The following is a 24,324-nucleotide window of genomic DNA, read 5'->3' on the forward strand; positions in this document are numbered from 1 at the left end:
TGCCGTTGGACTCCTTGGTGGTCTCCAATGCCCGTAAGCTTGCCAATTCAGACTACGGGTGATGCTCCTCCTCCAGACAAATAATCTAAAGTGCTGGAAGCTTCTGGGAAAAGGGTGGCTGCTCAAGCAGCTAATATCTGGAGGATTTCAAATACACAGGCCCTATTAGCCAGATATGATAGGGCACATTATGACACTATAGAGCAACTGCTACAACATTTGCCAGAGCCCTACAAGGAGGGAGCAGAGATGCTAATACAGGAGGGTAAACTCATTACCAACGCATCTATTAAGTGTGAGCTAGATGTAGCAGACACTGCAGCAAGGGCCATTAACACAAGCGTCCTGCTTAGGAGGCATGCTTGGTTGCGTATCTCGGGGTTCAAACCTGAGATCCAGACCACATTACTGAACCAGCCTGTGAACCCAGATTGGACACAATCTTAGAAAAGATTAAAAAAGACACTGACCCGGCCAAATCCATGGGTGCCCTCCAGTCCCAACAGTTTAGAGGAGGTTCCCTTCGTTGCTCCAGTAACAGAGGAGCTACACGAAGCCAGGCATCACAACAGTCCACGTACAATAAAAGCAGCACGCAAACCACCTACAACAAGAACAATAGAGGTGGCTACCATGGAAACAGCAGCATGGGCAGAGGACGGGGGAATAACAACACCAGATCCTCTGCCAATACTCAACAGTGACGCCTTGTCACTGCCCCCGGACGATATAACACCGGTCGAGGGGGAGATTACAACAGTTCCTGCCAGTCAGGGAGAGCATTACCACAGACAGGTGGGTGAGACAACTTATTCAGTACGGCTATTGTCTAGAGCTAACCTCCACTCCACCCAAAATACCCCCAAAACACCGTCCTATGTCAGCAGAGCGCATAGACTTATTGCAGCAAGAGGTAATCCGTATGCTGCAAAAAGGGGCCATAGAACTCGTCCCTATACAGGAACAAGATACAGGGGTATACTTGCTGTACTTCTTAATCCCCAAAAAGGACGGGTCCCTCAGGCCAATTCTAGACCTCAGGCCCCTAAACCAATACATCTTGTCAGAACACTTTCACATGCTCACTTTACAGCAGGTTCTACCATTGCTCAGTCAGGGAGATTTCCTCGCAACGCTAGACCTAAAGGATGCATTCTTCCACATACCAATACATCCTGCACACAGGAAGTATCTCAGATTCACCATACAAAACCAGCACTATCAGTTCAAGGTCCTACCCTTTGGGGTGACAACAGCACCCAGGGTGTTTACCAAGTGCTTGGCGACGGTGGCGGGGCACCTAAGAAGAAACCATGTCCACGTCTACCCCTATCTGGACGACTGGCTCGTTCAAGCGAAGTCGGCCCAGCAATGTGTCAGCCACATGTCGCGCACTATTCACCACCTACACAGCCTCGGATTCTCCCTGAACTACACCAAGTCTCATCTCCAACCTGCTCACGTACAACAGTAGTTAGGAGCGACTATAGACACGCTGGTAGCGAAAGCACAGCCATACTCGGCAAGAATCAGCGGTATTCAGTTGCTGATTCAAACGTTCAGGCCCCAACACTCGCTGCCCGCACGAGTGTTCATGCAGTTGATAGGCATGATGGCCTCCTGCATCTTCATAGTCCCTCACGCGAGACTACACATGCGTCCGCTTCAGGAATGCTTAGCACGGCAGTGGAACCAGGCTCAAGTGCAGTTGAAAGACCTAGTGTTAGTGACCGGTCGTGCATATCACTCTCTGCATTGGTGGAATCCACAAAACCTTTGCAGGGGACGACCGTTCCAAGAGCCTGTTCCACAAATAGTGCTGACAACGGACGCATCTCTCCTGGGTTGGGGGGCGCATGTCCTCCATTACACAGTGCAGGGACTATGGAAGACACAGCAGAGGAAGATGCATAGCAACCTGCTGGAACTAATGGCGATCTATATGGCGATCAAGCCCTTCAAAGTACACCTGTGCAACATAGTCGTGTTTATCCGGACGGACAACATGACTGCCATGTACTACATTCAGAAGCAGGGAGGGACACACTCTCCACAGTTGTCACACCTGGCGCAAAGCATGTGGAAGTGGGCCATTCAGCGGAACATCTTCCTCATGTCGGAACACCTCCCGGGCAGAGACCACCAGATGGCGGATCTGCTCAGCAGACACTGCCACCAGATGCACGAGTGGGAGATTCATCCCTCGGTGCTGTACCCGTACTTCCAGTGGTGGGGATGTTCGCCACAAGGGAAAACGCAAAATGCCAAAGCTTCGCCACCAGGTTCCCACATCCGCAGTCTCAGGGTAATGCGATATGGATGAACTGGTCAGGCAGGTTTGCGTACGCTTTTCCCCCAGCACCGCTCATACCACTAGTGGCATGCAAACTACGACAACACTCCATGACACTCATCCTAGTTGCTCCAACGTGGGCGAGGCAACCGTAGTACAACACGTTCCTAGAACTTTCCGTGGTGCCTCATCAAAGGCTGCGATCAACTCCCCGTCTTTTAATGCAGAGCCATGGAGACAATCAGCACCCAGATCCGCAACAGTTGAACCTTGTGATCTGGCTCCTGAAGTCAGTTTGGTTACATAAACTTGCCTCCTGACTATATGAACATTATCAAGGAGGCAAGGAGACCCACAACCAGAGCTTGCTATGCGGCGAAATGGAAACGGTTTGTCATATATTGTACCAATAATGACATAAATCTGCTGGATGCATCTACTCAAAACATCATATGTTACCTGTTAAATTTGCATAGATGCAATCTGGCCTATAGCTCCATCTGCATACACTTAGCTGTGGTGGCAGCTTATCTTCAGAACAGGCAACACCTTTCACTCTTCAGGGTTCTGGCTATTAAAGCCTTTATGGAGGGACTCAAACGTGTGATTCCTCGAAGACACCCACCTTCACCTGTCTGGAACTTAAACGTGGTTTTAACCAGACTGATGGGACCACCTTTTGAACCTCTGCACTCATGTGAGGTACAGTTCCTAACGTGGAAAGTGGCCTTCCTGGTGGCAATTACTTCACTAAGAAGGGTTAGTGAGCTAAAAGCCCTCACTATTCAGGAGCCATTCATACAAATAGAGTAGTACTGCGTACAAACCCTAAATTCATGCCGAAAGTAGTATCCCAATTTCACATCAATCAGACTATCGAACTGCCAGTGTTCTTTCCAAATCCAGACTCAGTGGCAGAAAGAGCTCTACATACCCTAGACGTTAAAAGAGCTCTACTGTACTATATAGACAAAACCCTTCAGGAAGACTAAACAACTGTTTGTTGCCTTCTCACCACAGCACGAGGGCAACCCCATTTCTAAATCCGGTATAGCCAGATGGATTGTTAAGTGCATACAAATTTGTTATCAAAAAGCTAAACGCACATTAACAGTTCCCCCAAGAGCGCATTCCACATGCAAATTAGGGGCATCCATGGCTTTCCTAGGAAACATTCCTCTAGAGGACATATGTAGAGCAGCCACATGGACTACCATACATACATACATACATACATACATTTACCAAACACTCCTGCGTAGATGTACACTCCAAGCAGCTGTAGGACAGGCTGTACTCTGGACTCTTTTTCAGGCAGCTGCAGCTGGCACAGGCAACCACCGCTAGGGGGAACACTGCTATACATTCTATGCACAGATATGAATTCAGCAGCCCACATGCCTCGAACGGAATATGCTACTTACCGGTATGCATCTATTCTTGGCATGTAGGGCTGCTGACATTCATATCGCCCTCCCTCCTCCCCAGTGCCTGTCGCAGCTGTAGCACTCAGAATTCTTCTTAGCATGGACATCACTTACTGTATCATACTCCATCCCTGCCACAATGGCGAAAAACAATCTGAGGATGGACAGGATGCCAATGCGCACTGTAGTCCGGGGGAGGAGCCACCGATCTCGTGATACTTCGAAGACTCTTCCAGGACAACAATGTGCAATCATCCGGACCCAACACTAGGCGGCGATCTATGCACAGATATGAATGTCAGCAGCCCTACATGCCAAGAACAGATGCATACAGGTAAGTAGCATATTCCTTATCGGGGCTTTCAGACAAATCTCTTCATCTTATGGTCTGTTTTTCTGTCAGTCACATTTCTCTTCCGTCCACTACAGCATGGGGCAGTTGGGAAACCAACCTCAGGCATTGGCTTATTTTACTGAGTGACATCAAGCCACGCTTTCACAAGAAGCAATTCCATATAGAGTAGTTCCTTTAATGCCAGAGACTACTATGGTAATGAGCGTTTTTGAGATCAGAAAAAATATTTCAACTTTTAGCCATTTTTAATTTTTTTTTTAAGTTTGACGAAGGCCCAGTAGCTTTCCTAACAATAACGATGTGCAGAAAACTTGACAAAACGAGCTTTGACCAAGCCGAAGGCTGGGAACCAGTGCCAGAACTCATGACTTTGCCATTGCTTGTTTTGTGAGTCTTCAGGGAGAACGCCACAAGCTCCCCAATGAGGGGGCCCCTCTGGCCTGTTGGCTTGGTGTAATTTGGGGCAGGAGTTTAAACACATTTTCTCAGTTCTGGCTCCTATCTGTGTCTTTAATTCCTATGCATGCCTGTGCCCCTGGCCTAGCCTTTTACTTTGTGCCTCTGATTCTCAGATCTGGACTGCTCTTCCCTTGTGCCTTTGCTCTGCCTTAACTCTATGCCTTGGTCCTACGTTCCTTCTGTCCCAGTATTCCCTCTCTTCTAAGCTCCCTATGTATTCCTGATCGCCCTCCTTTCTTAGACTGATGTTCATTTCCTTTTCTTGTGTGCTAAATCGTCCTTCTCTTCAGCAACCACACATTATTAGCGGTTACCGGTAAGCACAATTGTGATAACCAACATCATCAGTTCCCGCTTAGCACGTCTTGACATTTCGCATTCAGCAGGAAGACTGTTAGGGTATGTCGAAGGAGAGCTGTAGTCTATGGTACCCTTCTCCACCTTAACCACCTTCACGTGTTACTTGTGTGAAAGGAAGGTGGGTAGTAGAGAGAATGACAAAAGGTCACTACATTGAATCTGACGAGAGAGCTGAAACCAGAATGTTAAAGAGCTGAAGAATTGCAGTACGATACTTCACGTCCTGTGACCTCCCCCTCTCCCCAAGCTTTGAGGCTATTCAGCAAGGTAGGCACAACTGTTGCGTAATAAGTGAGCGTTGACAGCAGATAAAATGGAGTATTGTATGAGCACAGGGAGAGGTGGCATTGGTGTAAAATATAATCCCGCTTTTCATGCATATGCAAAGAAACGTACAGTGTGAAGTCAATGTCAATGGTGCTGCACATGACTGCTATGTAGAACTGTGACCGTGTTATTACTGTTGACTATGTTGCCATCAGGTTGGATGGCTGAAAATAGATAGACATTTAAAAAAACAACATACTGACAATATAGTGCTTCCTTCTTCACAGTACACATGTACAGTAGGCATGCTCCTTAATTTGGATTAACTCTCCATATACTCGCAAAAACTAAAATCAAGACTTTTAAGAGACAAAGTCAAAATGGGGAGTGATGGTATAATGCAGAAAACCTTTAATCATCTAGGGTGGCTACTGGATTACAGACCTTCCAGGGCACCCCTAATTAAATTGGTAAAAAATGTAAAGCATTGTGCCCAAGAGAATTCTAATAGTAAGTATGGCAGTTATTCATTCTAACAACTTAAGTGTGTCCGCAGCTGAATGGCGGTTCCACAGTTGCTTGATAGTAGCTATGTTTGGCGACCCAGCTCTTTTTTCTTTTGGATAGAAATCGTTGATTGCAAACTTCAGTCCCAATTAATACAGTGAGAATTAAATAGTTACTTGAATCAGCAAATACAGCCATATTAATATGACTTGTGGACAGATGTCAAAGTTCAATATATATTTATTAAACATCTCTCTAAAATGTAATCATTCTAATTTTCACATTTGTGATTGAAAACCTAGGACCCCAGCTTTTTTCTCAACTGGTCAAAATAACAGCACATTTTTACAAACATTTGCTCATAGTAAAAAATCATGATTGGCGTTCTTGAAACATTTCCTATTTAAAAATTAGAACATTGCGCTTAGATCAAACATGGCGGTTGCATTTCCATGAAGCACCGTCTCACTTGCAGTAATCCTGCTTGCTCATCCCTCATCGGCTTCCATCATGGCAATATGAGCAACGCATTGCAAATGGCTTCTGGTGTTTAAATGGCAGACGACTAAGTGGTTCAGAGGAATCTACGATGGCGAGCTACGCGGGCGCTCAGGAGGTTGGTGTTGGCTTAAAGCAATTACAGCTGGCTGCCCATCGATGGAGAGGTACAGGGGCATCAAACTGAGTACAGCTGTTCTTGACTCCTCCTGTACCCCCTCCTTCCTCCAGGATACCAAGACCTTGGTGGCAAAGATTTGGGAGAGGTGAGGGCGAGCAACTTTGCATTGAGCTGCGACCGAGAGCAGACCAACGTATTTAGTGAGTCATATCTGGGGGTGAAAGTCTGGGAGAGATGGAGGAAAGTGCAAGGAGCCGTCCGCTGGCCAGCTCTCCCACAGTGCAGCAACTATGCTGTGAACTGGTCAGCCTATGTCAATCATGAGGCTTGCAAGAGGAGGTCTTCCGGTCTCCCAGCTGCATGTCCAACAGTGCATAGGATGAAATATTGATCAGAAGAGTACTGATCCCAGACTTTGCCTGGAGAGGAGAAGCACGCCCCGGCACGCTCTTCAAAATGTATCTTGCATAATGAGGAGGGTGTAATAAAGATCGTAGAATTTGGGTATTGGGACACCTCAGCCCTCCTTTTTCCCCTTGATGGATAAGATTTAACAACAACGATTAGTCTTTGTGAGCTACACAATGAAGCCCCTTGGTCTAGCAGGACAAACACATTGTGTTGGGACCCCAATGATCCCAGTACATTTGCTCGTTCTTGAGAGGACTTGCCTAATACACCTGCCTACAGCACAACAGACTGAGGAGTAGAGAAACTGCACGTGGTGTTTGGGATCCTACATCTACAAACTACACTACAACAGTCTTGTGCTCATGGCCAGAAATATTCCTGGACCAACACAAATAAAACCAGATGAGCAAATGTATAAAAGCTACTTTTGCCGTTACAGACATTGGGGGTCATATGCTGTGGTGAACATCTGGGATGCTGTAGTCGGTCCGCGAGACTTGCCATATAAAGAATTTATTCTACAAGCTATTTGTAAGTCCAGAATAGACCATGTTTGGAATGGCTGGGATGTTATGTATCCTCTGAAATGTAATTGACAGTGTCACTGAGAAAGAGAGCTGCTTTGAGTTTGAAGGCGCTGAGGAGCTTCAGAATACAGTGCAACAGATGAGGTCATCTGCCAAGGAAATGGTGGGACTCTTACAGGATGCAGAGGTGTGGTTCAATCTTGATAGCCTGGGATTTTGGGGATTTCCAGAATTGTCAGAGAGGGCTGACCCAGAACTGTTCCTTGAAAAATTAATGAAAGGCTTTCCAAATGCTTTGTAACCGAGAGAGCCCACCGAGTCCCAAGTGCAAAGCCTCTGCCTGGAGCTCTATTTGTCCAGTTTCTGAATTATAAAGACAAAGATACAACTCTGAAGGTGATCAGAGAGAGAACTGAGGTCTTAAGTTCAAGTTCAGAAATTTATATAGCGCACTACTCACCCAGAGGGTCTCAAGGCGCTTGGGGGAGGGTGGGTGCATTACTTATTGAATAGCCAGGTTTTTAGCTGCTTTCTAAGGGAGAGGTGGTTCTGTGTAAGGCGAAGGTGAGTGGGGAGAGAGTTCCAGGTTTTGGCCGCTAAGTAGGAGAAAGATCTTCCTCCCATGGTGGATCTATTGATGCGCGGAATTGCCGCGAGGGCTTGATTGGATGAGCGTAGTTGGCGGGTGGGTTTGTAGAAGGACAGTCGTTTGTTGAGGCATTCGGGTCCTAGGTATTGGAGGGCCTTGTGTGTGGGTGAGGAGACGGAACGTTACTCTCTTGTTGACTGGAAGCCAGTGGAGATCTTTCAGGTGACCGTAAATGTGGGCTTGACGGGGGATGTAGAGTATGAGTCTGGCTGAGGCGTTTTGGATGCGTTGTAGTTTTTTCTGTAGTTTGGCTGTGGTTCCGGCGTAAAGGGTGTTTCCATAATCTAGTCGGCTAGTGATTAATGCGTGGGTGACTGTTTTTCTTGTTTCGGTGGGGATCCAGCGGAAGATTTTTTTGAGCATACGTAGGATGTTGAAGCATGATGATGTAACGGCGTTGATTTGTCTGGTCATCGAGAGGGAGGAGTCTAGGATGAAGCCCAGGTTCCGTGTGTGATCTGTAGGTATGGGTGCTGTACCCAAAGCCGGTGGCCACCAAGAGTCGTCCCAAGTAGAGGGGGATGATCCTAAGATGAGGACTTCCGTTTTGTCTGAGTTTAAAACTAAACGGCTGTTCTTCATCCATTCGGCTACTTCTTTCATTCCTTCGTGTAGATTGGTTTTGGCAGTGTTGGGGTCTTTGGTGAGGGAGAGGATTAGCTGGGTGTCGTCAGCGTATGAGATGATGTTGAGGTCGTGCTGGCGTGCGATGGTTGCGAGGGGACTCATGTACACTTTGAAGAGGGTGGGACTGAGTGATGATCCATGTGGTACGCCGCAGATGACTTCAGTTGCCTCAGATTTGAATGGGGGGAGGCGAACTCTTTGTGTTCTTCCGGCGAGGAACGAGATGATCCAGTCCAAGGCTTTACCTTGTATTCCGACGTTGTTGAGGCGTTGTATGAGGGTGTTATGACAGACTGTGTCGAAGGCGGCGGAGAGGTCAAGTAGGATGAGGGCAACTGATTCTCCGTTGGCCAGTAGCGTTCGGATGTCATCCGTAGCAGCGATGAGGGCGGTTTCGGTGCTGTTTGGCTCGAAAGCCGGACCGAGAGGGGTCAAGTGAGTTGTTGGATTCAAGGAAGGCGGCGAGCTGGCTATTGATGGCTTTCTCGATGACTTTGGCCGGGAAGGGGAGGAGTGAGATGGGGCGGTAGTTCTTGAGTTCAGAGGGGTCCGCTGTAGGTTTCTTCAGAAGGGCGCTGAGTTCGGCATGTTTCCAGCTATCTGGGAAGGTAGCGGAGTTGAGGGAGCAGTTGATGACATCGCGGAGGTGGGGTGCGATGATGGTGTTTGCTTTGTTGAAGATGTGGTGTGGGCATGGGTCAGTTGGTGAGCCTGAGTGGATGGAGTTCATCAGACGGATGGTGTCTTCAGTAGTGATTGGGTTCCAGGCGCAGAGGTTGTGAGGGTGCTGTATTGGATCGGAGGTGGGTGGAGTGGGTTGTTCTTCGGGCAGGTTTGCAAAGCTGTTATGAATGTCGATGATTTTGTTGTGGAAGAAAGAAGATAGGGAGTCGCAGAGGTCTTGTGAGGGAGTGATGTCGTTGGTGCCGGCGGTGGGGTTGGTAAATTCTTTGACGATGTTGAATAGTTCCTTGCTGTTTTGGGCGTTGTTGTCGAGTCGATCCTTGAATGCTGATTTCTTGGTGGATCTGATCAATTGGTGGTGTTTGCGGGTGGCGTCCTTGAAGATGGTCAGGTTGTTGGCGGTTGGGTTTTTTCTCCAGGTTTTCTCTAGGGTACGACATAACTTCTTGGATTTCTTAAGGTCATCATTGAACCAGGGGGCCTTTTTGTTACCTTGTTTGATCTGATGGTTTTTCAAGGGTGCTAATTCTTCAGCGCTGTGGGTGATCCATTGTGTGAGTTTGGTGGCAGCTTGGTTTGGGTCCGATGATATGGTGGGGGGGGGTTTTGGTTGAGCGATGTGAAGAGTTGGTCCGTGGTGATTTTGTTCCAGTTCCTTCGAGGAATAGGTTGTGGTGGGATGTGGGATGTGGGTCGTGGTCTTTTTGTAGCTGAAGTGAACGCATCTGTGGTCCGTCCAATGGAGAGCTGTGGTGTGATTGAAGGAGATGTGTTTGCTGGAGGTGAAGATGGGGTCGAGCGTGTGTCCGGCGAGGTGGGTGGGGGTGTCAACAAGTTGTCTGAGTCCGAGATTGGCTAGGTTGTCCAGAAGGGTGGTGGTGTTGTTGTCGTATTTCTTTTCCAGGTGGAAGTTGAGGTCTCCCAGTAGAATGTAGTTATCGGAGGTGATGGCATGTGGGCTGATGAAGTCAATGATGTCTTCATTGAATTGTGTGCGGGTTCCTGGTGGTCTGTAGATGAGGGTGCCTCTAAGTGTGGTCCTGGGGTCGGTGTGGAGCTGGAAGTGAAGGTGTTCGGCGGCCGTGAGGTTATCGTCGGAGCTGGTCGTGATTCGTATGTTGTTCTTATGGACGATGGCGATGCCTCCCCCTGATTAGTTGGAGCGGTCCTTTCAGATGATCTTGTAGCCGTCCGGGACGGCTGTGGCGCTGATGAGGCGTTCATCCAGGTTTCTGTAAGAAAGACGACGTCCGGTGAAGTAGTGTAGAGTAGGTCCCACAGTTCAGTGGCATGTTTGAAGATCGATCGGGTGTTCAGCAGGATACACTTCAGGTGGTTAGAGACGGAGTGTTGTTTGGAGGGGGAGGAGTTGGCATGGGTACTGATGCAGGTCTTGTATACATCTCTCTAGATCCACATCTTTCTGATGCCCTGCATACATTTTTCAAGTTTTAGATCTTTCAAGATTCCACCAAACTCATGCAAAAGCAACAAATGACCTTTGAGCACATACAGGGAAAGTTGCATGCAATGGACTGGAGATATATGTATCTGTACCTGGCTAAGTTTCAGGTTCTATTGGCAAAATAAGTCTTTTTGACTTTGACATGCTGGAGTAGGCATGGGTGTGGGTAGACAAGTGGAAGGCACTTAACAGAAGTGAGCTAACCAGGCATAGGCAACTAGAGAGTGGGCATGCAAGAGGTGTCAGATCTAAAGAGCAGTGTCTGATACAGAGACATAGGGAACCTGCACAGAGGTTCACAAGGGAATCATCTAGTGCAGAGATCGCAACTAGTTGCAATCCTCAAGCGTCAGTTGAACTACCTTACACACTGGATGAAACAATGTATGACCTACTGGGATCTGCATAATCCTACGCCATAGGTGAAGCACCTTCCACAGTACCTTAAGTGGGGTAGGTCTGGGAATGTGTGAATAGATCATATTTCACTTAATCTCAGGCCACCGGATGTAAAACAATAGATCCTTTTAGGTTTAGAAATATTGGGGATGGGGGGCGGAGTCATTAATGTTAGTAGGCAATTATTTCACAGTGAGACATTATTAACGGCAAAACACTTAAGACATGGTTCTCCATGTAGAAATGATTGAGACATCACATAACCCTCCCACCAATGGAAACATCTCCCGTTATGGAATGTGAAAGGGCTCCTAAGTAAGATCAGTAGGGCCGCAGTTTTACTAACAGCCGGACATAATCATCCTGAGATTCTTAAGCTTTAAGAACCCCACTTTTTGGCCACACTTGGAGTTTTATGGGCAGATAGGAAGTTCGCAGTGTGCTGCACCTGGGTTTCTCATGGTATCTAAAAGGGTGGTGATAGTTTTCTGGAAACATTTCCCCCATGACCTCTATAAAGCTGTGTGGATATGTTTGGCAGGTACTAAAAGGCAATGGGAAGTGTGAATGGGTCAATATTAACATATCTAAATAAATATGCCACCTCTTTCAGTAGAACTCCTATAAACTATTGGTGCAGTTCAGGTACCTTCAGTCCACATGGCTAATCAATGCTGTAAATCACATTCTTCGTTGTGCAGCTCAAAACATGTTGTAATTTCTGTTCTTTACCACTAATATTGCATCATTCTATTGTGCATGTTGTATCGCATGCCTTACAATTACCAGATCAGCGGTGGCCTATGAGTGTTCAAGACCCCACATTTGTGTTAAAGTAGCTCTTCTGGTTCCTTAACAAGCTCTTGCCAGCCTCTCTTTTAAATTGTGACCTCTTTTGAGGGCAATTAAAGGTTTCATAATAAAAGTTTTTAAAATCTCAGTCGACTCTGTACCAAAGGTAGTAACATGCATCAAATGGATGTCTTTGTGTATTTTCCTCTGACTTTTGGTGGGTAGTATTGGTCATTGTACCGACTACTTTTTTTGACTAACCAATACAGATACCCTCTTGCTATAAATTTGATGCTTATATTTTCGCTTCCATGAAGTGGTCCTTTTTTGTTGAGCAGTTGCATTAGTTTCTTAAAAACTGGCCAAATGGCAAATTATCCCTAAAATTCCTTGGGTGATTGTTGCTTTTTAATAATGTGTTACTTGCAGTTGAGTTTATGTATAGATAGCTACAAGCAACATAAGATATCCTCTTTAATAGTCGAATCTAGTAAGTTAATCAGGGTAGTACTGTAGATTGTAATGAATTGTAAATTAGTGTTTTGCCCATTAAGCCCCTTGTGAAGTAACTCTAACTCTGTCTATGGACCACTCCAGATCATAAACCTATCATCAATGTAACAGAGCCATTTCCTTATGTGAGTTGTGAATGGGATTAGTGTCACTATAGACAGTGGTATTCTCAAAGACCGATGCGTATAGGCTAGCTATATCTGAAGCAAAAATTGTGCCTATAGCTATGCCTTTAATCTGGACAAAAAGTAATTAAGCATGAAATATTTTCTTTTATGTTTTATAGTTGCACTTTCTATTGGTTGGGACTCAATATGCTATTGTCTTATAAGAAAACTAGCAGCCCGACACGACGTTGTCCGGGTATCAATTGCTGCAGTAGTATATTGATTTGTAGGATTTCGTTTTGATAGCATTTCTGATCTGTGACAGGCCTGTGAAACGCTCCCGATTCACAGTGCACTGCTGATGCACTTAAGAGTGCGCGTTCTGTAGTGTGTAAACTAGAGTTTCCCTACTTTATTTTTCCTTGCAATATTATATAGCGCGAACTCGACAACATGGCATGAGCACAATTTCATTACAGAAGAACATTCATTTGTGGTAGGCACGGGGAGACAAAGCGATTTGCCTGGAATCACAGGATGTTGAGCTGATGCCGAGATTCGAACGTAGCTCCCCAGCTCCCCAGCTCTAAAGTTTGCAATTCTAGAACTTGTGGTGGGAGGTGTGTCTAAAAGTGTATGTCGGTGCTGGCCATCCATGAGAGAGACCTGTGCATTTTTCAAATGGGTGGTGAAAAGTATGTTGCTGGAGATGTGGGCCGCTGTGCCACCAATGTACTTACCGGGGGAGGGTAAACACCCATTATTCCGCAACTTTCTTTCCGCATACCATCACTCCGCATACTTTCATTACGAAAGTACCATGACTCCGCAATGCCATTATAACGCATGGCATTACATTTTATATGCTTTTACCACGCATACATTTACAACGAAATTCGTTGTAAATGCATGAATGGTAAAAGCATGGTTTTTTAAAATGTTTGGATAAGGTAAGTATGGGTATAGGGGTATATGTTTTGGGGTACTGAGGTATGTTTTGGGGTGTTTGGGTATTTTAAGGGTTCAAATATAGTTTTGGGTTATGGGGTAGTTTTAGGGTTTAGGGAAAGGTATGGGTTTTGGGGTACAGGGGTATTTTTAGGGTTCAGGGCTAGGTTTGGGTTTTGGGGTATAGGGTTATTTTTAGGGTTCAGGGGTAGGTTTGGGTTTCAGGGGTATTTTAAGGGTTCAGGGCTAGGTTTGGGGGTGCAGGGGTATTTTTAGGGTTCAGGGCTAGGTTTGGGAGTACAGGGTATTTTAGGGTTCAGGGGTAGGTTTGGGTTTCGGGGTATAGGGTTATTTTTTAGGGTTCAGGGCTTGGGTTTTGGGGTACAGGGGTATTAAGGGTTTAGGGCACGGGGTATTTTAAGGGTTCAGGGCTAGGTTTGGGGTACAGGGGTATTAGGGTTATGGGGTAGGTTTGGGTTTTGGGGTACAGGGGTATTTTTAGGGTTCAGGGGTAGGTTTGGGTTTTAGGGTACAGGGGTATTTTTAGGGTTCTGGGGTAGGTTTGGGTTTTGGGGTACAGGGGTATTTTTAGGGTTCAGGGGTAGGTTTGGGTTTTAGGGTACAGGGGTATTTTTAGGGTTCAGGGCTAGGTTTGGGTTTTGGGGTACAGGGGTATTTTTAGGGTTATGGGGTAGGTTTGGGTTTTGGGGTACAGGGGTATTTTTTAGTGTTTAAGGATAGGTTTAGGTTTTGGGGTGCAGGGTATATTTATAGGGATAAGATGGGTTAGTGTTTAAGGGTGTTGGGGTATTTTAAGGAGGAAGGGTGGGTTATGTTTATGGGGTGCAGGGGTATTTAAAGGGAGCAGGGTGGGATTAGCACACAATATGAGACATGGCATGAAGGGCGGAATGTACCACACGCCCCCAGCGTTTGTCACGCCCCCCCAGCACACGCCCACAAGGGACTACTTTTCTGGCACGGTTCTTTTACCTTTTAAATGTACATGGTGGGCGTCTGCACAGCCTATGTCCTTCTGCTGCAACTGCCCTTTCCAATGCTGTATTGGATGTTGTGATTGGTGCTGTGGTTCCTGAGATTACCCACCTCGAAGGTTTGGGCTCTCTTTATTATATTAGTATGGATATCTAAAAAAAAAAAAAATTGTTGCACGTGCGATGATAAATGAAGTAGGCATATGGAGTGGTCAAGTCAGTCTCTCTAGAATGGAATTCAGGATTTGTAGAGCTTCAGCTTGGGAAATGTTTATTGATAAGCTCTCTGTGTTAATTGGTACCAATACATTTTGTCTTTTGTCAAAAGGAAACCCTCTATACATACTGTCTCTTGTATATGAATGAGTCAATGCACTAAAGTTATGGTATATAGTTTTTTTATGAATTTTAGTGTAATCAAAATGTATTGCGATAGATCCTTCTTTCTTCCTATGTGCCAGTCTAAATGTTTCCATCCAGTCCAAGATGACACCCATGAAATTTGTTTTTCGTATGGGCTCACAAGCATGCTACCCTTCTGTTGAATATTTCAACACAAAGCGACCTCACGGGTGTTTGTTCAATGGAATGAGTTCTATTCTGTAAGATTGATGGCTGTATTTACTCTGGATCAGACTGAGAAACCTTGACCAATTATGGTTTTATTGTGGCTCATTGTTTTTATACTTTACAGTTTAGAAGTGTCTATGTGTGTGTGTGTGTGTGTGTGTGTGTGTGTGTGTGTGTGTGTGTGTATATATATATATATATATAAGTAAGTTCCTGTTTAAATAAGAATTTGGTTCGGATATTGGGTAACATTTTTAGTATTTAGACTTTTTCATCGGTGTAGGAGAAAGCTGATTTACCTTTTATGCTATTGCGTCTAACCCCAAGTGACAATATTGTGATATTCATATATGATTCACTGCAACATTTTGGTGAGATACTTTACTGGTGTTATTGTTCATCCTTCACAATATTGTTGTATGGTTTTTAGTGGTGATGCACAGATTGCACAGCATGCAGTGGTACTTGAAGGCCTGCCGCTTATGAGTGACTAGTCCACATTTTGGTTGTTTCCCATGTCTTCTAGATGTACTTCTCTGACATTTTGCATATCTTTATATTTTAGCTCGAATCTTAAGGATCTACTCTCTCACTAGGATAAAAATAGGGGATATGACATTTGTGTTCAACACTTGGTCCTGAGGATTGTCTATAGCACAATTTGTCCTAGTAGACCAAAATGTTGATAAGTAGTTCAAATCATTCCTAATCTAACTACAGTATGTCTGCTAGAAGGAATAGAACGACAATCTAATGGATTTAATACGGCAAAGTGGCATCTGCCTCTAACCAACGTCAGTAACAAGATGAGCTATTGCTTCGAAATATGTGGTCATATATCCTTGTGTGTGCCTTTACTGTGACAATTAATTCTCACGGTTTTACTATTGTGAAAACTGTGAAGCACAAATATTTTTTTGCCTCTGATACCTCACACTGAGATGGTTCTATTAACACCCTGCATGTTACTTTGAGATTAAAATGTTCCTTCTCTAATTGAAGTGATGGTTCGATTCCTTTGATAGTACCCATACATAATTAATACAATTTTCTTTAAATTACTCCTTTGGGAGTCTTGTGTTTTTCCGAACGCTATAAGGTGGCAGGGGAATTTAACACATAAAACCCCATTGTGGATTGGAATAATCATGCTGCAAGTGGTAGTGTTAGAGTAGATTGTATGGCTGGAACACACACAATATCTGGAAGCTGGTTAAATGGTCACTGGTGGTGTTACCATTCACTGCCATTGAAGAAGAATTAAGTTTACCTAGCTCCCTTTTTTTATTGAAATGTTCACAGCACAGACACACACACACTGGCCCTGTACCTTAACGGCCCAGCCCATTTAAAATTAAGCCCATTGGAAACAAAGATTAGCATGACTTCCCTCCTGAGAAAAGAATATCTTGTGGAGATATAAAATATTATGTATACACAAGCCTGTCCTTTTCAAATCTTTAGTTGAGCTGGGAGGTAGACTTAGGCCACTTGGTAATTTGGATTAACCAACAGCTATTTTGGCACCTCATAGGCTTATTTAATTTAGATACTGGCATTCTATCTACTACAGCAGGGTAAACTGTGAAAGCTCTACAAACCCTCCCCAACCTAATTGAGATGCCAGGTGGAAAGTTGAGATTTTCTGCTCAGTGTGAGGAAGTCTTACACTCAGGGAATACTAGGCCAGGTTGACCAGATTACTCAACTGTTGCCATGTGCTGCCTTTCTGGATATCCTAGACGATTTAGATGTAAATAGGCATATGCAATTTATGAGGGTCTGATGTTCGGGAATTCTCAAAATGGACAAAGTACAAACATGGCAGGCAACGACAGCTTTGCCTTTGAACAGTTGAAAGGCTGGGCTATACTGCTGCTGAATTTTAGTAAAACTAGTACACTAGCTAAGAGAATGTCAATGCAAGCTCAATCAAATAAATTGGGCGGATGAATGGAATATTATTACCTTGATGGAACAGGCTCTTCCTCTGAAGGGTTGCAGAGACCAGACAAGATCAAGTGGTAATATTAAATTCACAATTGTGCAGTTTCCATATACAGAAATAGTGAAAGGGTAAGTGTATCATGCTGCCAATGTATTATGCAGTCTCGTTTACTGTGGAATATAAGTCTTTGCCATGTGAACTTTTACAACGCTACTATGCAACACTTAAAATCCAACCCATTGATTATAAAATGCTGGTGGTTGCCAATCTGTAGTTCTACTTAGGTCAGACTTTCGATTGGGAAGAATCACCTTTTATTTAGCAAATAACTTTAGCACTGTTTAAGGATTCTTGAAAAAACTTTAAAAAAACAAGTTTAACAACCTCCGCTCCTCCCTGGAATGTGTAGTTCAAATTCAGTGTCTTATTCCTCAAGTTTATAAAGGTCAGGGTTAAAATGTTTTGGTGGGATCGATGTATATCTGTGAGGGCATTATACCATAGTTTCTGATAAGGTTAACTTAATAGAGAACATGTTTTCCTTGTTTTGAGTAGATGTTGTACTTAATTATGTATTGAAAGGCAAAATAAATGTTTTGGGAGGAAACCCAAGTTATCTTCTTAAGCCATATAACAATAGTAATTTAAACTTGCCAGCAGGATTTCCCTCCTTTATGACCACAGCACAGGTATACCAGCTTGCAAGGTAGTCACTGCTCAAGTTCAGTGGTGGATCTTGATTCTTTGTCTCCAGTTCTCTCAGGAGTGCTATGTATTCTTTTGACTCCAGGGCTGGAGCTTCTTTGGGTCACTTCTCCATGCAGGCAGCTGTGTTCTTTTAGGTTATGTATTGGGTATTTGTAGGGTGCACTATCACCAGGAGGTTAGCCTGGTTCGGAGCAAGGGTGTGTGTTTAGCCCTGCTTTTGGTAGGTTGGTTAACTGAAATGCCAGGTCTTCAGCTTCTTTTGGAATTCAAGAGAGGAGGCAGCTCTGATGTGGAGTGGAATGCCAGGCCATGCTATAGGCGCAATGTAAGAGAACACACTTTGTCCTGATCTGGTTCTGTGCATGCATGGGATGTGTGTGAGTAGCAGTCCTGTGGATTGTAGGTATCTGGGTGGTTGGTGAGGAGATGCCTGTTCAGGTAGGTGGGGCCCATTCTGTGTAGTGCCTTGAATGTGTGAGTGAGGAGTTTGAAATCAACATTTTTGGGTATCAGTAGCCAGTGGAGGTGTGGTGTAATGTGAGTTCCTCATGGGAGGTTGAGGATGAGTCTGGTTGTAGAGTTCTGTATGGTTTGTTCTCTTCTACGGAGTTGCTAGGTGATACTGGCATAGAGGGTGCTACTGTAGTCCAACTTGTTGGTGACTAGAGTGTGAGACTGGTTTCTAGTGTTGCTTGATAGTCATGTGAAGATTTTCCTCGCGATCTTCAGGGTGTGGAAGCAGGATACAGTCACGGCGTTGACTTGTGCGGTCATGCCAAATTTGCTGTCTGATTATTCAGAGTTGCAGTTCGGGCTGGACTGTTCCCATGAGGAACAGGGTCAGACTGATTTGCATATGGCCATGTCTGAACTGGGGTGGTGTGAAGTGCAAAAAAACGATGGATTTAGGCCCAGATCTCTGTACTGGAGTGAATGTATGACATTGTTCTGCATTCTGTCCATCAACTGTGGTTTTTGCATTTGTCACCCCGAGTGGGATGGGTATGCTCAGACGTGAGTCCCATGCACTCCACACCACTGGATTCAAGCAAGCTGGGCTGAAGACGGCTGGAATGCCAGAAACCGGTCCCCGGAAGCTTGTTTCCGGACCAGGGAAGGCATGGCTTGGCAGTTCGGGCTGGACTGTTCCCATGAGGAACAGGGTCAGACTGATTTGCATATGGCCATGTCTGAACTGGGGTGGTGTGGAGTGCAAACAAACGATGGATTTAGGCCCAGATCTCTGTACTGGGGTGAATGTATGACATTGTTCTGCATTCTGTCCATTAACTGTGTTTTTTGCGTTTGTGATTATAATGAGTTTCCAGGCGCCGGAGGTGGGTATGGATCTGAATTTGGCTGCCACCCAGTTGGAATCTCCATGGTGAGACGTTCTTGCCGAATATCACTACTTCTGTCCTGTTGGTCTTGAGCAAGAGACATTTGGCTTTCATCCAGTTAGTATCTTCAATCATCCAGGCGGTCAACTAGTTTCTAGTGTTGTCTGTTTTGTCCTCTGCACCAATGGCAGCAGACCAGCTTCCCTTCTTTGTAGCACACCTGCTCCAGCAGTTTTTAGACCAATCAGGCTTGGTCCCAGTCTCCGGGAGCTCAGCAGTGACTCCAGTTTTAGCAGGCACTTGTAGTCGGCATTTTCTTTTACCATGTTAAAAGGGAATTGAGGAATCTATGGAAATCTTTTTGTATAGCAGACTGTTCTGTTTACATCAGGGGTGAGGAAGGTTGTGAAGGACACTAGGAGCATTCCTGCACCGAGAGGTAGACCTTTACTGACAGACCAAGTCACTTGAAGACAAACTACACTCTCATTTTTGCAATGTGCAAACAATTCAGATGAGACCAAGAAGTTTGTTTTATTTGCTTTATTTATTTTGTGCAGATGTAATCCTTCTTCAATTATTGCTGCGTTAAGCCAAATATCTATAGTCCACCACCCAATTCGTCTGGGGCATGGTGGCACCCTTGTTTAGAGTCACTTCCGACAGACCAAAATGATTTGTATCTGGTTTTCTATTTTGATTTCACTTTATCCTTATTTGTTCAAGTGCAAGACGTGTCTTTCAACTATTTTTACTGCATTCCTGTTAGTTACAAGGTGCTAAATGTTGTCTACTTGACCGCCTGAAAACCATGATCCAGGCCATTACTCTTTCTCCCCTGGACAATGGTATCTCTGTGTTTTTTCGTCCCACTCTTTATCTTCGAAGCCATCTTCAGTTTGTCCAAAATGAGGCGGTGTCCTTTCTTTTTCACCTTCCCCACTATTCTCCAGTTTCTCTTGTCTTAAGTGCGTCACTGGCTTCCAGTTAGCAGTTGCTCTGCCTTTAATGCCCTCTGGTTTTATAATGTTTTTTTATAGCTTTTTTGTTTAACAAAAACTCTGAAGGTATGTTCCTTCGCAATCAACATTCCAGTTTGACCATCCTCCTTTTGTTACCAAAACTCCTATGTATAGGAGGAGAGTGCACATTCTTTTATTTGGACTTCAATTTTGTAATTCACTTTCCTTTTCCTCAAACCCCCTTCATATAGCTTACTTCTCTACGGAACTCTTATTGTTTTTTTTCTGTTTCTGAATCTGTCTCCACCCTCAAGGCGCCAGAACACTATTTAGAATAATTGCATGTTTAAAAAAAATTCAGTGCGTCAATTGTTTCTGATAATCTGTTTTGTGTTATTTGGGATTTAAGTATCAGAAGTGTCAGAAGCCAATATTGTGCTGTAAATCAACTGCATCATGACCTTTATATGAGAGAATACTGACACTTCTCCATTTGGACAATATATGTACTAAATTATATTTCGAAAATATTTGAGGGTGAGATACGGATATTTTGCAATATTCGATTAGTTAACTGGCTTTTTTATTTGCAATGTGTCCAGAAAAAAAATAATGTACTATTCTCTTTATTGCAGAGGATCACCAGATAGAGATGGCGGTGTAAGTATCGTTTTATTTTTCATGTGAAGTATTTTGTGTACTGCCATTACTTATCTTTTTTTTATGATCTCTCTATAAAGATATGTACATATTTACAATTCTTTAGCAATCAATTGTCTTGGTATTGAATGTATATGTGCTAAAAGTAGACAAATGGAGACACTGGACACTGCTGCAATCTTTTTAATCTTCTTGAAACTGTGTGTTTATATATGTATATCTCTCTTAACCCAAGGGATTTCTCCTTTTCTGTAGTGAGAGCTAATTTTTATCAGTAAAAATCATCATGAGCTACTGAAGGCTAAGAAACTCGTGCATTGTTCCCAGACACCCCCACACCTAGCTTCATTGACTTTAAGCCTAATGTCCATAGAGCCAGATTCTATAATTTTAACAAAATAGTTTGAATAGTGGCACTATAACAGGATTCCAATTTTTTTTCTGTACTTAAAATGTCTCCCATGCCTAAAAAAAACAAGCATTTGCAATGCAATAGGTCTCGCATTAGGAAAGTTTGAGCTATTGTAAAAGTTTTTTTTATTTGTGTTGGTTTTGAAAATGGCAAAATGAATAGCTTTGTCATTTACAATGCCAATAGTTTTAACTTTCGCAAATGCAACACCTATAGCATTTGTAATGGAATATGTGTTGTATTTACGTGACATAGATGTATTGATATTACAAATAAAAATGGCTTTTAATTTTTTTTAATAATTAATACTTAAATAAAAGTTATTGTAATTTATAACAGCAATAGCTTTTGTAAATAACTTTTGTCAAGATTATGTTCAGTGTATTTTATTGTGTTGAAAATCCAAGAACAGAAGTGAAATATTATCTTTTTGCGACATTTGTAATAAAACTTGAAACATTGAGAGAACATATTTGAACCAATTGTTGAATGGTTGCACAGATTGATGCTGTGGTGGCGCTGAGTGATGCTGTGGTGGCGACGAGTGATGCTGAGGCGTTCAGTGATGCTGAGGCGTTCAGTGATGCTGTGGCGTTCAGTGATGCTGTGGTAGCGCATAGTGATGTTGTGGTGCTTCTGAGTGATGCTGTGGTGATGCGATAGAGTGAGTGCTATAGGGAGAGTGCTATAGGGAGAGTGCGGCAGACAGACAGAGGGCGGCAGACAGATAGTGTATTTATGTTGCATTGAGTAGAGTGTAAGTATGAGGTATGTAATTATATGGCACGGAGTGGTATTATGTGGAGTGTATTTACGTTGCATTGAGAAGAGTGTAATTTTGTGGCGTGTATTTATGTGGCACTGAGTGGTATTTGGAGTGTATGTTGCATTGAGTGCAGGGTTATTAGGTAGCATATAATGATAGCACTGAGTGGTATTGTTTGGAGTGTATGTTGCATTGAGTGCAATGTAATTATGTTGCATATAATTATGTGGCACTGAGTGGTATTTTGTGGAGTGTGTATTGCATTCAGGAGAGTGTAATTATGTAGTGTGTAATTATGTGGCACTGAGTGGTATTTGGAGTTTGTTGCATTGAGTGCAGTGTAATTATGTAGCATATAATTATGTGGCACTGAGTGATATTGTGTGGAGTGTGTGTTGTATTCAGTAGAGTGTAATGTGGCGTGTAATTATGTGGCACTGAGTGGTATTTGGAGTGTATGTTGCATTGAGTGCAGTGTAATTATGTGGCACTGAGTGGTATTTAGAGTGCATGTTGCGTTGAGCGCAGTGTAATTATGTAGCATATAATTGTGGCACTGAGTGGTATTGTGTGGAGTGTCTGTTGCATTCAGTAGAGTGTAATTATGTGGTGTGTAATTATGTGGCACAGATTGGTATTTGGAGTGTATGTTGCATTGAGTGCAGTGTAATTATGTTGCATATAACGATGTGGCACTGAGTAGTATTTGGAGTGTATGTTGCATTGAGTGCAGTGTAATTATGTTGCATATAACTATGTGGCACTGAGTGGTATTTGGAGTGTGTTGCATTGAGTCAGTGTAATTATGTGGAACTGAGTAGTATTTGGAGTGTATGTTGCATTGAGTCAGTGTAATTATGTGGCGTGTAATTATGTGGCACTGAATGGTATTTGGAGTGTGTTGCATTGAGCGCAGTGTAATTATGTGGCGTGTAATTATGTGGCACTGAGTGGTATTGTGTGGCGTGTGTTGCATTCAGTAGAGTGTAATTATGTGGTGTGTAATTATTTGGCACTGAGTGGTATTTGGAGTGCATGTTGCGTTGAGCGCAGTATAATTATGTGGCACTGAGTTGTATTGTGTGGAGTGTACGTTGCATTGAGTGCAGTGTAATTATGCAGCATATCATTATGTGGCACTGAGTGGTATTGTGTGGAGTGTGTTGCATTCAGTAGAGTGTAATTATGTGGCATGTAATTATGTGGCACTGAGTGGTATTTGGAGTGCATGTTGCGTTGAGCGCAGTGTAATTATGTAGCATATAATTGTGGCACCGAGTGGTATTGTATGGAGTGTATGTTGCATTGAGTGCAGTGTAATTATGCAGCATATAATTATGTTGCACTGAGTGGTATTGTGTGGAGTATCTGTTGCATTCAGTAGAGTGTAATTATGTGGCATGTAATTATGTGGCACTGAGTGGTATTTGGAGTGCATGTTGCGTTGAGCGCAGTGTAATTATGTAGCATATAATTATGTGGCACAGAGTGGTATTGTGTAGAGTGTATGTTGCATTGAGTGCAGTGTAATTATGTGGCACTGAGTGGTATTTGGAGTGCATGTTGCGTTGAGAGCAGTGTAATAATGTAGCGTATAATTATGTGGCACAGAGTGGTATTGTGTGGAGTGTATGTTGCATTGAGTGCAGTGTAATTATGCAGCATATAATTATGTGGCACTGAGTGGTATTGTGTGGAGTGTCTGTTTAATTCAGTAGAGTGTAATTATGTGGTGTGTAATTATGTGGCACTGAATGGTTTTTGGAGTGTATGTTGCATTGAGCGCAGTGTAATTATGTGACACTGAGTGGTATTTGGAGTGTGTTGCATTGAGTGCAGTGTAATTGTGTGGCACTGGGTGGTATTTGGAGTGTATGTTGCATTGTGTGCTGTGTAATTATGTTGCATATAACTATGTGGCACTGAGTGGTATTTGGAGTGTGCTGCATTGAGTGCAGTGTAATTATGTGGCACTGAATGGTTTTTGGAGTGTATGTTGCATTGAGTGCAGTGTAATTATGTGTCGTTCAATTATGTGGCACTAAGTGGTATTTGGAGTGTGAGGGTGCAGTGTGTGTGTGTGTGTGAGGGTGCAGTGTGTGTGTGTGAGGGTGCAGTGTGTGTGTGTGAGGGTGCAGTGTGTGTGTGTGAGGGTGCAGTGTGTGTGTGTGAGGGTGCAGTGTGTGTGTGGGTGCAGTGTGTGTGTGTGAGGGTTCAGTGTGTGTGTGTGTGTGAGGGTGCTGTGTGTGTGAGGGTGCAGTGTGTGTGTGTGTGAGGGTGCAGTGTGTGTGTGTGTGTGGGTGCAGTGTGTGTGTGTGCGTGAGGGTGCAGTGTGTGTGTGCGTGAGGGTGCAGTGTGTGTGTGTGTGTGAGGGTGCAGTGTGTGTGTGTGTGTGAGGGTGCAGTGTGTGTGTGTGTGTGTGTGTGTGTGTGTGTGTGAGGGTGCAGTGTGTGAGGGTGCAGTGTGTGTGTGTGTGTGTGAGGGTGCAGTGTGTGTGTGTGTGTGTGAGGGTGCAGTGTGTGTGTGTGTGTGTGAGGGTGCAGTGTGTGTGTGT

At 44.0% G+C, this 24,324-nt stretch overlaps 1 protein-coding gene across 5 annotated transcripts in view; it reads left to right on the forward strand.

Annotated features, from left to right (window-relative positions):
- Nucleotides 1-24,324, forward strand: part of SGIP1 (SH3GL interacting endocytic adaptor 1) — a 1,273,000-nt gene that overhangs the window by 231,981 nt on the left and 1,016,695 nt on the right. For all 5 annotated transcript variants that reach the window (XM_086953766.1, XM_086953786.1, XM_086953772.1 and 2 more), the window contains exon 3: nt 20,568-20,592. In XM_086953766.1, the coding sequence (XP_086809892.1) occupies nt 20,568-20,592 (25 nt within the window). The remainder of the gene's footprint in view (nt 1-20,567; nt 20,593-24,324) is intronic.

Source organism: Lissotriton vulgaris, chromosome 1_1, assembly GCF_964263255.1.
Source record: "Lissotriton vulgaris chromosome 1_1, aLisVul1.2, whole genome shotgun sequence".
Taxonomy (NCBI): domain Eukaryota; kingdom Metazoa; phylum Chordata; class Amphibia; order Caudata; family Salamandridae; genus Lissotriton; species Lissotriton vulgaris.